Genomic DNA, 15,591 nt, shown 5'->3' with positions numbered 1-15,591 from the left:
CCCCTTCTGCCAGAGTGCTGTTTGTTGGGGGAATCCTGCAGTTGCTTCTTTATTTTTGCCAAGGAACCAGGAGAGAGGAACTGAGTGTGTACTCTCAAGCTTTGCTAAAGAAAATCTCCAAGGGCTGGAAGAAGTGCCAGTCTCCTGTTGAAGTCACAGGGCCAAAGGACTTCATTTATTTGCTAAAAGTGCTTGTTGCTGGAACCTGAAATCCAGCACCTCTGAAGAATCCAGCAATCTCGACGCCGACGGACGCCGCCGAATCCAACTCGACATCGTGAGTAACGGCTCCAGTGTCCCGCACCTTCGACGCCGGCCGCCGGGCCCGATCGACGCCAGTAGCGACACCAGTGAGTAGCAAGTTCGGCTCCAGCTCCAAGTGACCCTGTGTCGCCGCCGCCGCTGATCGCATCCCCATCGAGCCCTCTCGACGCCGTGAGCGCTGCTCACTCTTGCAACATCATCATCGACATCGACGACGACGCCGTATCCTGCTTCACCTCGTGAGCGCTGCTCCTGCCTGACTTCGGTCGACGCCGCTGCAGATCGCCCGACTCCGAGGCCCGATCGACGCCGAAGACGCGACGCCGGACATCTCGACGCCGCTGATCATCGAGTGCTTCACTTTTCCAAGGTACTGTGTTGTTGGGGTCTGTGCGACCCCGGGCTCGACGTAGCGCTCCTCGCGGTCGACGCCGAACCTTTGGATTAACTTTGCCTCGACGTCGTGTGACTCCCGTGTGGGTTACATTGTTGCCAAGAACTGTGTTTTAAAGAAGAAGAGTTGCTTTTGATACTAACGACTTTGTGCTAAGAAGAGACCGTGCTTGAACTATTATTTTTCCTTCCAAGAGTATTTATTATGACTGTGGTATATTTTTGTCGTTATTTGGTCTTGTGCTAAGCCTTATATAAAAATCCTTATTTTTATAATACTACTGTGTTGTGTCCATTTGTAGTGTATTCACTTTATTACTGTATGTGGTCATAAATGCTTAACGCACTGCCTCTGAGATAAGCCTGTCTGCTTTGCCAAGCTACCAAGGGGGTGAGCAGGGGTTATCTAAGTGTGTGATCCCCTTGCCCTGACTAGAAAAGGTGTGTCCCTATTTGTCAGAAGTGTATACCTCTACCAACTAGAGACAGCCGCGTCTAACAGTGTGCATGAGTGACCTGCCTGCCCCCTGCTCGATTAACCTGCCACCACTTGGTACTAACTGAAGAATGCACAGAAACCAATCTAATAACTAAAGCTCACTTAGAGAAGTCTAGGTGAAAATGAGATAACCGGCTGCTGGTCCACTAGGGGTTTGGAGGGCAGCCGACAGGAGGGAGGTCTGCCCCCCGGGCCGATTGGGAGGGTGTTGCAGTCTTGGGGACTGCCATTTTGTGTTTAAGTTGGGCTACATATATGTAGCCCAATAATAGCCTAAATGCTATATAGTTAAGGGGTTTTGGGCTCCCTGCCACCATTTTAGGTTCTGGTGGCTGGTGGCAGGGAGCGTATGAACTAAATATTTTACATATTTTGTGTATTAGTTAGTTTGAATTGTGCGACAGGGTGAGATTAGCTAAAGTCTGCAGTTAAGAGAGAGGGTAGTGTTAGATATTAAGGTTTACCTAGAATGGAGGACGAGAGGATTTAGGAAGCGATGCACCACGTGCGTGAGGCGGGCCGCATAGACCTGGTTGTAGCAGAAGCAGTGGGGCAGGCGCACCATGCACGAAGGCCCTCAGCGGGAGTAGCCACTGCAGTGCCGGCGTGCTCCTCGCTGAAGAAATTGAGAGCGGTGAGCGGGCATCATGATGCAGTGGTAAGTGGGAGGGTCCGCTCGTACGGGAAGAAAGTAGCCCGGTAGGCCGGCTCACGTCCTGTGGGTCCGGCCTTGTGTCTGGAGGCGGGGGCGTGTCCGGGCCCACGCCGGCAGCTGGAGAGGCAGCATCAGTCCGCGCAGACTAAAGAGGAGCAGTGAGCATGTCTCCAAGCTGCAGCACGCACAAAGGAAGAAGAATGTGGTCAGAGCAGTGTCGGACGAGGAGGCCTTTAACGAAGCAGAGAAGGTGAAGAGAGGACGGGGAGAGGGATCACTAGGAGCAGTAGTATGCGAGCCAGTGTGGGGCGGGCTGCCTGGGGAGACAGCCATCTCCATCGGTGGCATGCCGAGAATGGACGAAGGGTGGGGGTGGGAGGGTGAAGAAAAATAAGTGGATGGGGGCCTTTATTTAAGGGCAGGTCAGCTGGGGCAAATGATGGCAGTTTGGAGGAAGAGCAAGGGGAGTTAGGGGAAGAAGATTAAGTGCCTGAGGAGTTAGAACCAGCTGGAGATCCTAGAGCGTGGGAGGGTCTGGATATTTTTTAATCCTGGGGTGAGGAGGTTCAGGGGACAGGGTGGCGCAACTCGATGCATACTTTGCGAGAGGGGGGGTTCTCTTCAGTGGGATAGAGGGGCCCCGAATCAGAAGGAGGGTTTAGTAGGGGGGTTGGGATCGGAGGTTCGGTCAAGCAGATAGGGGGGATGCCACCAGTGATTCAGGGTCTAGAGCCAACATTCGTCACAGCTATTTTAGATTGGATTGGAGAAAAAGAAGGTGGGGAGGAAGAAGATGAGCAAGGATTAGAAGCAAGTGAAGTTGAGGGAGGTATACAAGGGTAGGAGGGGCAGAGTAAGAAGTGGAAGGGGGAGCGGTCAGGTCTGTGGCAGGGAACCAGTACACTATCCAGCCGTTTGTCTTGTAGGGTGACGTATGGCGCGGTGAGGCCGACTCAGCAGAGCTGTGGGCAGGTCACTGGCGCTGAGGTGAAGAGAGGGCTGTGCCCAGAACGGCACATTTGATATCAATGGGGGAGCCCGTGATAGCCAGCACAAGTAGGCCCAGAACGTCCTCCCTGGCTCCAAGATCTGGCAGGTCTCACACAACCTCCAGAGAGAATGTGAAAGACAGACGGCGCATAGCGGTGCCGGAGAGGCACGGAAGGGTACAATATGCCCGTCCTGTATACCCAGCGAAGGGTTAAATGTGGGGTGGCCATAAAGGCTACACCGATAGAGGTATATGGGGGCCTGGAATGGCCGCAAGAGGTGTTGCATAGAGATAAAGTATTAGATTTTGATGAGGAAAGCCTGGAACAAGGTGAGCTGTGGGAGGTCGATGAGAAGGGGTACATGGGGGGACCTCTAATGTTTTACCTAGTGCGTTGCAAGGGTGAACAGAGAGGCCAGCAAGGGCGTCTTGGCCTGCGAGGCAGGCAAGAGCGCTGGAAGGGTCGGCCCCCTGGCGAGGCAGACTGCAACTTTACAGGCACCCTCCTTGGAGCCAGGTATGGTCAAAGGCATGAAGGGGAAACCTGTGATGGTCTGCAATGGAGTAGGTGTGGAGGAGCTGTGGGGGTGGGAGGGAGAGGTTACAGAAAGAGAAGTATGTGTCAGAGGAGAATTGGGGGGCACTAAGGAAGAAGGTAGTTCGGGTAAAGAGAAAGATATAGGGGGCGAGAGGTGGAACTAACAGAGGAGTAGTATTCCGGCATAAGAAGGGGGTAGAGTGACAGCATTTCAGCTTTTATTGGTTCTCCGGAAAGTGCTGCGGCGCTTAGGGGTGGAAGGGGCGGAATATATGACACATTCTTTCCTCATCGGTGTGGCGTTGGATGCCGGCCGGAGAGGTTGCGCTCAGGAGGAATTCATGCGGCTAGGCCACTGGCCATCACAGTGCTATTGGTGTTATGTAAGGGGGTTGGGGGATGATGTGCGCATGGTAGACAGTAATTTGTGAAAGGTACTGCTTTTTGTTTTTTGCAGGTTCTGTATCTGGCCCGAGGAGGAGGGGATGGCCATTTGGGTGGTTGGACATTCCTTTGTCAAATGGGCCCAGGTACAAGCTCTGCAGAGTTATTTTGGCCAGAATTTAGGTTTTAATGAGAGTTTGTTTAGGATCACGTGGAAAGGCAAAGGGGGCATTTGCTGGAAAGAGCTAGTCTCATGTTTGAACAGTAAGTTGGTGCGTGGACGGTGCCCAGATATTTTAGTTCTGCATTTGGGGAGAATGATCTTTGCAAAGAGAAAGGGGTTGTGCTGATATGAAGCAAGAAGACAGATTTAGCTCTCATTAAGAAAAAGGGTCAGGGTGTTTTGTTCTGTGGACGGAATTTGTGCCCAGGTGGGCTTGGAGAGGTGCGGTGAAGCCTGGAGCAGTAGATAGGGTACGCAGAAAGGTGAATAGGGAAATGGCTCGATTTTGTAGGGGGATTGGGTGTGGCAGGATCAGTCATTCTGATATTCGGTTTGACTCGCTGGAGTGTTTTTGGAGTGACAGGGTTCATCTATCCAAATTGGGGATGTATCTTTACTTATTGGAAATCAGAGAGGTGTTAGCTAGAATGTTGAACATTCAGTGGTAGTTGTTAGCATGTATAGAGAGGTTTTTGTTTTGTAAGGCAGTTGCCAGGTTATTTTGGTTGTAATGTGCACCTGTTTCAATAAGGTAGACTTTTCCACACATATTAAATGGTCTGTTTCTTGACTGCACCTTCTCTCCCAAAAAGGGTTTGTAGGGCAGCCGACAGGAGAGAGGTCTGCCCCCCGGGCAGATTGTGAGGGTGGCGCAGTCCAGGGGACTTCCATTTTGTGTTTATGTAGCCCAATAATAGCCCAAAGGTTATATAGTTACGGGGTTTTGGGCTCCCTGACACCATTTTAGGTTCTGGTGACCTGGTGGCTGCTGGCAAGGAGCGTATGAGTGAAATAGTTTCTTGCCCTCCCTTCCCCAGAGTAAATGTCATGACCGAAGGGTGGTCTGGGGGAAGATTTTTCTTTCTCAGGTGGCCTTTTTGGTTGAGACATGTGTGCAGGGGTAAGTTGTAAGTTGTCTCTTGGAACAGGTGCTTAACGGGGGCATGCAAAGTTTGCCAGGGGTTGCCAGAAGTTTGTTTGGCATTGAAAGTTAGTGAACCATGTGCAGTGAAAGGGTTGGCAGGTAGTTCAAGGTTTAGTTTAGGACAATAGTTTTTTTACAGTTTCAAACTTGCAGGCATAGGCTGTAGGGATAATAGAATTTAGTCATTTGAAATGCAATACACTGTAAGGTTTGTAATGTGTTAATTGCAGGGTGGGGCTGTGTGGGGAGGTGGAGCGGCTGTAGCACTCCGAAGCAGACGAGGAAGAAAGAAACACCGCTTCCTGGTTGCCAAGAACACAGAACCAGGAAGCCAACAGCCGCGGTCTAGCAGTTGCACAGCGGAAGGGGGAGGAGTCCCGTCAGCCGGCGGAACCCGGAAGGATAAGAGGAAGAGGCGTGGAACGGACGGGGTGCGAGGTCGGAGAGGAGCACCCGGAGGCAGAGGAGATCCGAAGAGAGGAGAGCGTGAGAGCGGAGGCAGAGGAGATCCGAAGAGAGGAGAGCGTGAGAGCGGAGGCGGCTACGGAACACCCGGAGGCAGAGGAGACTCGGAGAGAGGAGAGTACACGGCGAGTGCTACTGAGCGACGTTCCCGACACTGTTACCATACCCGGTGGGCTGAAGGGAGAAGACGCCACGGGTCCAGCTGCTGTGGTCCGAGAGTCGGGCCACAGCCCAAGGCAAGTGCTGTTAAAAGGGGCATTCTGGTGGGGTGTTTGGGGAGGTGGGAAGTAGCAAGGTCGGGGAGGCGGGAGGCCCCACGGTGACCCTTGCACTAGAACACAACCCCTTTTTTCTTTAATTTGGTGAAGGTAGCACTACACTTAATACTGAGAGCAGATCAGTAAAAACCCGTTTGTTTTCTCTTTTCCCTGAGGCCACAAGAACCGGGACATCGGACCAAACCCTGACGTTCCCTGCGACCAGAAACAACCCCAAGAAGGAAGGACTGTTGTTAAATCCCTACTTAAGAGCCAAACTTAATAAAAACTGAACCATAGACAAACCGTGCTCTGGTCTCATTCTCTGTCCACCACTAGCCCCTGACAGGCAGGTTGGGGGGATTGTGGGGGTGGGGTAAGGTAATAGTCTAACGGATGTATAGTGAGGTTTTAGTTTTGCAAGGCAGTTGCCAGGGTATTTTGGTTGTAATGTGCAGCTTTTTCAATAAAGCAGGCTTTTTCACACATATTATGTGGTCTGAAACTTGGCTGCACCCTCTCTCCCAAAAGGTTTTGTTCCTTTCATCTCGTTAAGTAACACATAGGGGGTGGCAAGAGAAGACCGCTTTCCTCGTCCATTCTCCCACTTCCAGCTTCATCTTGACGCACTGGCCCTACTAAGCGCCTGATTTGGAGTTCAGAGGGCAGTTACTCTGTCACAAACATGATGGATATCCAGTCCATCATATTACAAGTGCCATTGGATATAACGTGGATAGGCTATCCATCACGTTTGCGCGGAGTAACCCGTCCGCTGAACTTTAAATCAGGCCCTTGGTTTTTAGCTCTATTGTTGCTCTTTTGTGTAGCAGAAGACTGTTGAGTTGAAAATCCCTTCGACAAACAGATCCAAGACTTATGACAGCCTTTTCTGTAGGTTTTAGGTAACTTACGTTATAAGTATTTACAGAAGTATGGGTCCAAATTTACTTGACCCCGCATTATGTGCAGTTCAGAGCAACCTCTATTTTTGTGTTTTGCAAAAGTGAATTCACACATAATATGTTTCAACTTTAACCCCTTCCGTTCGGCGCACGTTCAGCGGACGTTACGTGCACTGCCTCGGTAGTGCTGCGAACGTCCGCTGAACGTTCCGGCCCCGCCCGCGCAATAGAAAGTTCCGCACCAGCGCAGAACGTTCGGCGCAGCGGAGGGGTTAACTGTATTTTTTCCAGAAATCAAATTTAGTGGGCCACTATTAGCTTGTGAAGAACTGAACATATTGAAACAATATTAACTTTATTAATGCTCTTGAGTTGGTCATCTATTAGAACCTTGCTATCAACTATTTCTGAACAAGTATATATGAAACTTCCAGCTTTCACAACTGTAAATATTGTGATATTCCAAATTTGCATTAAAAATTGTTTTAAAATATAGGTTTTGCACGAAAAGTAATCTAAAGTGACTTTTTTCCCGTACTGTTTATTGCTGAATAAAACAAATTGCCTCTTCGAGCATATCTTCCAGCAAAAACAGGAAAACGTCACCAGAGACAAAACTGAAAGAAAACGTGAATGTTTGAAAACGTAATGAAATGTCAAAATGATAAATTCCGCCAAATTATGCAAGCATGCTTATCATTTTCCATATCCTCAGAGCAAGAGAGCAATACATCAATAACTTTAAAATTTGAGAAACTGCGGATACTGAGTATTGCCTATTAACCAAACATAGCTTCCGCTCCTTTCTTCTGTATGCCATAGAACTGAACACAACAAGTGATGTGGCCCCTTCTTAAAGGATCCTCGCCTCTTCAATAAGTGACATGGGCTCTTCCATCGGTAAAGGGGATCCTCCATATTCCAATCAGTAAAACAGACTCTTCCATATCCCCTACGTGCAACAGATAGGGCCTAATGTTTCCTCTCTCTGGCATAATCGATGAACTACCCAGGCCCTTCCAGCTTTTTCATTCGCTGGCCACTCCCACTTACTTCCGCTTGCGCAGTTTGTAGTTCTCCGTTTTCAACAGGTAGAGCTTCTTTGCAAAGAAGACAGTCATCATGAAGAGTAGTAGCACCACCAGGGCAGCGGCTCCCACCGCCACACACATCACCTGGAAGTCAGTGATGATGGACTCACAGCGCAAGCCCTTGTGCCAGATGTAGTCCTGGGTGTTGCACCTAAGAGGGGAACAGGAGGGGAAAGGCAGGCGTTAGAAAGGCAAAACAGCAATATGAACAAGTTTGAGTGTAATTGATCTGCCTATTACCTGTAAAAGTGGATATATATACACACAGAAGCAGGGCAGGGGCACACTGGCTGTGCCTGATTCCAAATTATCAAACTATCAAATGGACAGATTTACAAATAGCTTTGTTTGCCCCTCTCTGGATTATAATCACATGAGGTTCTATAGAACTTCATTACTGTAGACACTTCCTTATAGAGGAGAGGGCTAGAGTGCTTCATTTGGGTGATTGCAAGCAATACAATGGAAAGGCATGTGTGAGCTATTCTCAGTGACACCCCTGGGCTCACAACTCTATTGCCTTGGTGCCTCCTTTTAGCCCTCTGATCCCTGAACCTTATCAATGCAATAATGAAATCCACACACTTTCAACTCTACTCAACTCAGACTTTGAGACAAGGAGGCTACACCGGCCACTTTGCTGGCGATGGAGAAAATATACATTTTCGCCCAGAATGGCAGTACCATATGGATATCTGGGTCAGGAAATAGAGTACTCCCTCAAACAGCTGGCATCACAAACTTCAAATTCAACTGAGCCCATAGTAGGGATTTCACTTAACCATCACACAATTCACCCGTGTGAGTAAAGCAACCTACATTTTGATTTCTAATAAGGTCTGTCAATTTCCTTACTGCTAGCAGTAGACAAGCAATTAAAAAAAGGCAAGTTAAGTATCAGGTTTTTTTAATCGGTAAACTGTAAGCTTTGCAGATATGTACCAGTCCCACTACCATATGATTTCAGCCTTGAGAAAGCACCAGACACAACCCACGCAGGTGGGCAAAACAGGGTGTGCCAAACAGTTCTCATCTCCACACTACAATCAAGAGAAATTCTCTGGCAACCACATGTTGGTGGTGTACACCAATTTTTGGACATGTTACTCGTCCACTGAGGTTATTCTACCATTTTACAGAACCGAACAATTGAACAGCTTCTGTTGGCCTCCAGTTATGAGCCAACGCCCTGAGCCCATAAATAACATACAGAACTTAGACATTATTCTTGACATATTCATTTCTTTGGACTTCCAAGCCACAGATACCCAATTGTTGAATGTTTCAGCTTGAAATCTTGAAAAGAGTTCCTCCTTTTTTGGACGCTCATCTTTATTTCTCAATTATCAATGCATTGGCCCAGTCAAGACTTTGCTACCTAAACTCAATCTAACTAGCCTCCCATGCTAAACTGAAACCTTGCCTTGAATTAGGGTGGAATGCCGCAGTCCGTTTGGTTGCAGGCTGTCCTAGATGCGACCACATTACGCCAGTCAGATCACTTCTTTGGCTGTCAATACGCAACAGACACATTTATAATCAGTGACCATAGTGCACAAAGCCATTAAGAAAACACCTACATTTTGGCTTCCAGACTCTCCTGCCACATGCCATTCAGAAATCTGTGCTCTGCAGCACTAATCTAGCTCTGTATCTTATGGAGACATTTTCCATTACTATGAATAAGCTTTGGCATTCAATGACTCGGTACATATGTTCTGAATCTCGCCTCCTCTTTTTCAGAAAACTATTGAAGACTTGGCTTTGTAATAAGTAAATATGTCATGTAAAGTGGGAGTTCATTAAATTGTATGTCTTGCGTCTAAAACGCCAAGAGGCTTCTGCGTAAATGTGCTAAATAAATTTCCATAATGTAACACGTGTCGGTCCAAGTACTCATATTATTTTGGATGAATATAGTTGTTTGAGTGACTCCCAACTTGTCAAAAGACTACAAGGTCTGGAATATAAGCCTGTTTGCATAGCACCCGTATTTCTTAAAGTACTGATCGCTCGACAAAAAGAACCAGTGAGCTGCAGTACACCATAATAAAGAATCCTGCTGATCATTTTAGTGATTTTTTCATGATAGGCGCCAATCTTTTAGCTTAACCAAGTATGGGGGACAATTTGACCTCACCTCTCCTACACACGTTAACAAGGACCTGGGCGTTCTAAAACCAAGGATTTATCCTAGACCTACAGCAGATCTAAAATGGACACTCTCCTTGACAACTGTGAAGCCCCATCCAGCCTGTCCCTTCAAACTAAGGTTGGTGGCCATGCACTTGCATCCTTCTAGGTATCACTCATATAATGTGATATAATGGGAGCTCAAAGAATCTGGGATCGTCATTTCCCAGATAGCTCTGACAAGCTGCAGGGATTGAGTAGGCACTAGGAGGGTGTGATATAAAAATACTGTGTTTCAACTATTGTAACGTGAACATTTACCCACTCGCACTATATCGTCAAGGTAAGAAGATGTGAGCTTAAGAATATTAAAATAATATTAAATCTATACCTCTCTGTGTTGGTATTTGATAATTTATAGTTGATATATGTGCAGGTTAATGTTTCAGCTGACAATATTTTGACATAAAACCTCCCCTGGAGAACCTGCCCACCAGTGGCTTGAGTCAGCATAGTGCCGACCAACCCTTGGTCCTATCCAGTCTCTGAGAATGCCCATCCAGCTGCAAGAACTCCCAGAAGTACCCCATTGCCTTACCCCCCCCCCCCCCCACGTGTGGTCTAAGAGCCAGAGTCCTACTTTGTTGTTCTTAACAACAACTAGAATAATCTCATCTCAAAAAAATACTGCCACTCGCTGGCATAATGCCAAGTAATCAGCCTCCAGTCTGTGTCATCAATCATGCCACATTATGCCCTTACTAAAGTTAAGAACTCACCATTTGTCTCTCTGGGCATAGCACTCTGGCACTCACTAAATAGATCTCAGGGACATTTTACACATACAGACTCTACTAAGGCAATAACCTGGAGAGCAAACCCTTCTACAAACTCACATGTACGATAAGCACTGTACAATGCTAGACGCGAGTTGACCAGCTGTGCTTGACTCCTACTTATTGGCTCTCCTTAGACAGATAGATTCACTTATAGCTTTCCAATCTTAGCCTGAGCAGTCGTACACAGAAGATTAAAGAAATTAATGATACCCCAGCAAGTGATCCACATTTTCCTTTGTTCACTATGCAGGTTCTTAAAGGGTCTCTTGGGTTTGAACGGTAGCAATAGACACAAAGGAGCAGCTGGTGAACTATAAACCATAATTTTGCTTCAAACACAAACAAAAAGATGTTTACAAACAAAGAGGAAGTGGACAGAATCACAATGTGATATGTTACAAAACAATAGGTTTAAAATCTGTGATAATACAGGAACCTCCATGAATAGGGAGAAGCATCGCTAGGCTGCATTTAGACAAAGCCGAACACAGGCCACTGAAGGAGGAGGTGTATTGGCCTCAAAGACCACCTGACAGTCCCTTTTGGGTCATGGACCATCACTGCTGGAAGTAACTCAAGGTGGGTGGAGAAAGTGAAACTTATTTGTACCCAATGTCTGTTGCTGGGACCGTTTTTTCTCCCATGCACCCAGGCTGTAGCTGGGAGTTATATTTCTTTAATGAAGTATCTGTTGCCGGCAGTGAAACCCGGGGCCCTACTGAGATGTGCCCTGCCCCAAGGCCCGTGCAAAGAAGGGGCCCTTGTGGGAGACGCTCATTCCTGGGCGGCTTGGGCCTGGCAAAGAATATGATGGGCGGGTCTATGGCTGCTGAGAGAGGCCAAGGCTGCATGCGGCAGGTGAAAGGCCTGAAGCCCGCATCGGCACTTGAGGTCAGAGTGTGCACAGCATGGATTTGTTGGCAGGGACCCCCGGGGCCCAGCTGAGATATACCCTGCCCCCGGGCTGCACATACAAGGGGCTCTGTAGAGGGTCAAGGTGAGCGGATGGAGAGGGGTGGCGGATCCCGCTTTGCCTGTGGGAGGAGTGACTGGACCTGGGTCACTGGGGAGCGGGGAGTTAGGCGGACCCTCTCCACCATCAAAGAAACTTGGGCATTGCGGGCGGAGTCGGCGGAAGAACAGGGGTCTCTGCACCTGCCTTGCTGTGCTCCCTGCACCCTTGTGCAGAGGGGGCGGCCCATCGGGGAAAGATCAGGGTATAATTCGATGCCCAGAGCCGAATGGAAAGATGCCGGTCTTAGGTCGCGTGTTGTGGGAGCTGCTCTCCCTGTGAATTGGTCTAGACTGAGCCCTGGTGGGGCCTGGGCTCGCCCTCTTGTCCCTACTGTGATGGCCGGTATGAGGTGAGTTCCCGCAGGATAGGTACTGGCGGATTTGGCCAAAAGGTTCCTTTGCTGCTCGGAACTGCGGACACTGGGTGTCCCTTGTCCTGCAGTGGAGCCCCTTCTTGTTGGCCCAGGCACGTTGCCCCTCACTAGTGGTAAGCCGGACTGTCCAAAGGCAGCGGCACATCTGTTTTTCTCCACCCTCTCCCATGGCTATACTCACTGCCAAGGGAAGCTTGGAATCTTGCTCCTCATCTCCTTGTCAGTTGCACTGCTCCCATAGGCAAATTGAAGTCCCGGGCCAGCAGAATGTGCTGTTGGAGCACACCCAAGACTCTGTATCACTGCCAGAGGCAATGGAACGAACCGCTGTCGCCCCTGCTGCAGTTGCAGCTGGATATAATCTTAAAAGCCATTGCAGACACTAAGGCCACTTTCCAACGCAAGATTGGCAGTGTGTTTGCCGAAGTGTGGCTACAACGTGCTAACCACCATAAGCTCTCAGACAGGGTGAAGCACGCTTAGACGAGACTCAGCTTACTGCAGCCTGGTCAACAGGCACTGCAGCTGCAGGTGGCTGAGCCATCAGATCGAGTACAGGTACTACAGCGCTGAACTGAAGACACAGAAGGGCGTAACAGATGGAATAACATCAGGATAGTGGGCCTCCCTTAGGGTACAGAGGCTGGAGACAATGGCGTCCTACTTGGAAGAGTGGCTCCATGATGCCCTTATTCACGCTGGATCGTGGGCCCCCCGGCCCATAGTGGCCAAACTGCTTCTCTATAGAGACATAGATGTCCTGCTACAGAGGGTGGGAACGAGGAGCCCATTCCACATTGGAAACAGCAGGGTATCCCTTTTCCCGGACTATACAGCTGCTGTGCAAGTCAAATTAGCTTTTTTCCTGGAGGTGAAAAAGGTGCTGCGCGAAGAAGGTCTATAATACTCCCTATTGTTCCCAACTAGACTTAAAATTATCCTAAGAGATACTACACATTTCTTTACTGAACCAGTGGAGGTCTGGGACTGACTAGGGGCCTACAGAACGAGGTGCAGCCCCCCGCGCGGAGCGGGAGACAAGCTCTGCGACACAACGCAGACCCAAGAAACACTCACTCCGCACCTCCTGCTGAGGGACACTTAAAAAGCCTACTAGGTTACGGACAGACAAAGACTAGGCGGCAGTCCCTTGCCGGAGCGGTATTTGATGACATCGATCTTCGATGACTCTGCCTTGGAAGGCAGCGACCTTCCAGTGGTCATGCCACAGATGACAGAGGACCTACTTTGATGGGGCAATGCGTGACGAGCTCCCATGGCAGAGCTCACCGCAGCTACCCACATGATGACACAAGAAACCACCCATGCCCGCAAGTGGGGTGAAAACAATGTTGCCTGGACTGGTTTGCCCTGCGTGGATATTCCTTGGAGTCTCCGGCGGGTGGCGACCTGAGATGGCACATACAGTGGGGCCCTGTACTGTGGGGCTCCCTCCCTGGGCAGGATCTTTGATTGATACTAGATGCCTACAGTGACCATGGACTGACGCCTCAAAATTGGGCTGATGCGAGACTGTCTGAAACGCAAGTTCCTGCCCCCTCATCCTGCTAGCCTACTAGTTTATGACTAAGCGGAACCATGGTTGATTTACAGTTTGACACAGTTTGGATGGTCTTCTGTTGCTGGACTGCTCTTTGGTTGAGGAGTTTGGGGTTGCTTTTGTTAGTTTATTGTCTTGGGGACTGTTGCGTATGCGGTGTTGGGGGGCACAGGGCCTGTGGGGTGAGGTGCCTGGGTCTTCCTCATCCGACTCTTCACATGGCTGACTCACAATGCAATATTATGTTCCACATGTTGAACATCCGGGGAATGGGGCCATCAGTCAAACAAGAAGCCGTCAGGTTTATACAGCTATATATTTGGTATATGTCCAGGGGGCTCTTCTGTGAGTGAGGACAGGATTTCACTTTGAAGTGGCGCATACCAAGATCGACAAAGACGAGCGATTTGTCCTGGGTCAGGGAAGGTTGGACAATAGGTTAGACTGGGGAGGGTGTGCACGCAAAACCACAACCAGGGCATGTTTCTTCATACCCTCTCTGCACCCCTGAGTCACCTCTCCAATGAGGCGTTGTTACTGGGGGGGACTTCAATTGCATGGTGGATCGTTCCACCTCTTCTCTCCCAGGGGCGTGGGATTCCGAGATTGGTTGCGTGACTGGGGTCTGGAACATGTTTGGAGGGTGCAAAACAGTGTGGTGTGGCGCTACTCCTTCTACCCCCACATCTACCACCTCCATACCCGCCTTGACCGGTACATTGGCTCAAGTCGTTTGAGCCTGTACGTCACTCGGTCAGAGTACTTTGGCTGCACTCTTTTGCACCATAGCCTGCTGCTTCTGGGCTTCCGGTCGGAAGATGAGTATCCGGAGATCCCCACATGGCGGCTGCACCGTAGTGCACCGGAGTAGTGTGGCTCACTGGTTAGAGGCGGCAGGCCTGAGAGCAGAAGTCAGCCCGGGACCAGGGTTCAATTCCCGACGCGGCAGGGTCGTGGACCTTGGTCAGCGGACTCGATAATTCTCGCTTCGGTGCTTACTCTAATCAGGGGTTCCACTCGGCAACTCTGGGCATTAGCTTGCCTCATCTCCACAACGGCCCCACCAATTCCGGGGATGCCTGGCTCCACCTTGGGGACTCCCAGCAAGGGACCATCCCACAGGGAAAGCCAGGACGGGTTCCCCAGAGTTATACAGCGCCGGGACGCCCCGTTGCTGGGGCAGCTGTGCGCTTTACAAGTATACTACATTTACATTTACATTTACATTTACCTGATTGCCTTGGCTGATGTGCCGTATAGGGACTCTCTGCGGGAGACCATGGTGGGGTATTTGGAGGTCACTAATGAGAGGCAACCGATTGCATGATTGAATGGGAGGTCCTCAAAGTGGTGATCCGTGGACACTGTCTGAGCTATCCCATAGGCGTGCGGAGGGAACTAGATAGAGAGCTGCAGGAACTCGACGGGTACTCCACACCTGTGATAATGTCTTGAGAACCAACACAGCGGCACTTGCCACCTTCTGGCCATATAGAAAAGATATTAGAGCACCTGCAGCACCACAGCTACAGAGAGTACCTTAGCAGGGCACATCTAGAGGAGGGCAGGGATAAGAGGTCGGGGTACATCCATTACTCAATTGCTCACGGCTGAGGGTGAGACTCTGTATTCCCCCAACTCCATTAATGCTGCCTTTCGCTATTACTAAGTACAGCTCTATAGGCGCCCAGACCCGGTTCCAACTGGGGTGGTGCATGTCTTCCTGGACCGACTCTTGCTCCCAACATTCCCACAGGGGTGGGTGGGGGAGTTATGCGGCCCAGTGACACCCCAGGAAATTAAGATTGCCATCAAGGTATGGCCATAGGTAAGACTCTGGTGCCCAATGGACTTCCTGCAGAGTTTTACTTGACATATGCAGAAATATTAGCCCAGCAGACTGGCAACAATCTATGCTAAGTCATATACATCGGGGACCCTGCTGGCCTCGAGGAGGGAGGCAATAGTGGTACCGCTCCCTACATCTAAAGCCCCAGAGGCTACCGTTGCAGCGTTCTGCCCACTATCCATGCTAAACATGGATTTCAAAATCATTAGTAAACTATTAGTGATCAGGCTA

General features: G+C 49.5%; 1 protein-coding gene across 8 annotated transcripts in view; it reads right to left on the bottom strand.

The window, feature by feature from the left end:
* The window catches only part of CSPG5 (chondroitin sulfate proteoglycan 5), a 254,451-nt gene that overhangs the window by 129,744 nt on the left and 109,116 nt on the right, over positions 1–15,591 (bottom strand). For all 8 annotated transcript variants that reach the window (XM_078662536.1, XM_078662539.1, XM_078662538.1 and 5 more), the window contains exon 3: positions 7,553–7,741. In XM_078662536.1, coding sequence (XP_078518662.1) covers positions 7,553–7,741 — 189 coding nt within the window. The remainder of the gene's footprint in view (positions 1–7,552; positions 7,742–15,591) is intronic.

Source organism: Lissotriton helveticus, chromosome 10 (assembly GCF_964261635.1).
Source record: "Lissotriton helveticus chromosome 10, aLisHel1.1, whole genome shotgun sequence".
Taxonomy (NCBI): Eukaryota; Metazoa; Chordata; class Amphibia; order Caudata; family Salamandridae; genus Lissotriton; species Lissotriton helveticus.
The sequence above is the reverse complement of the archived record's forward strand: the minus strand, read 5'-3'. Positions and strand labels throughout refer to the sequence as shown.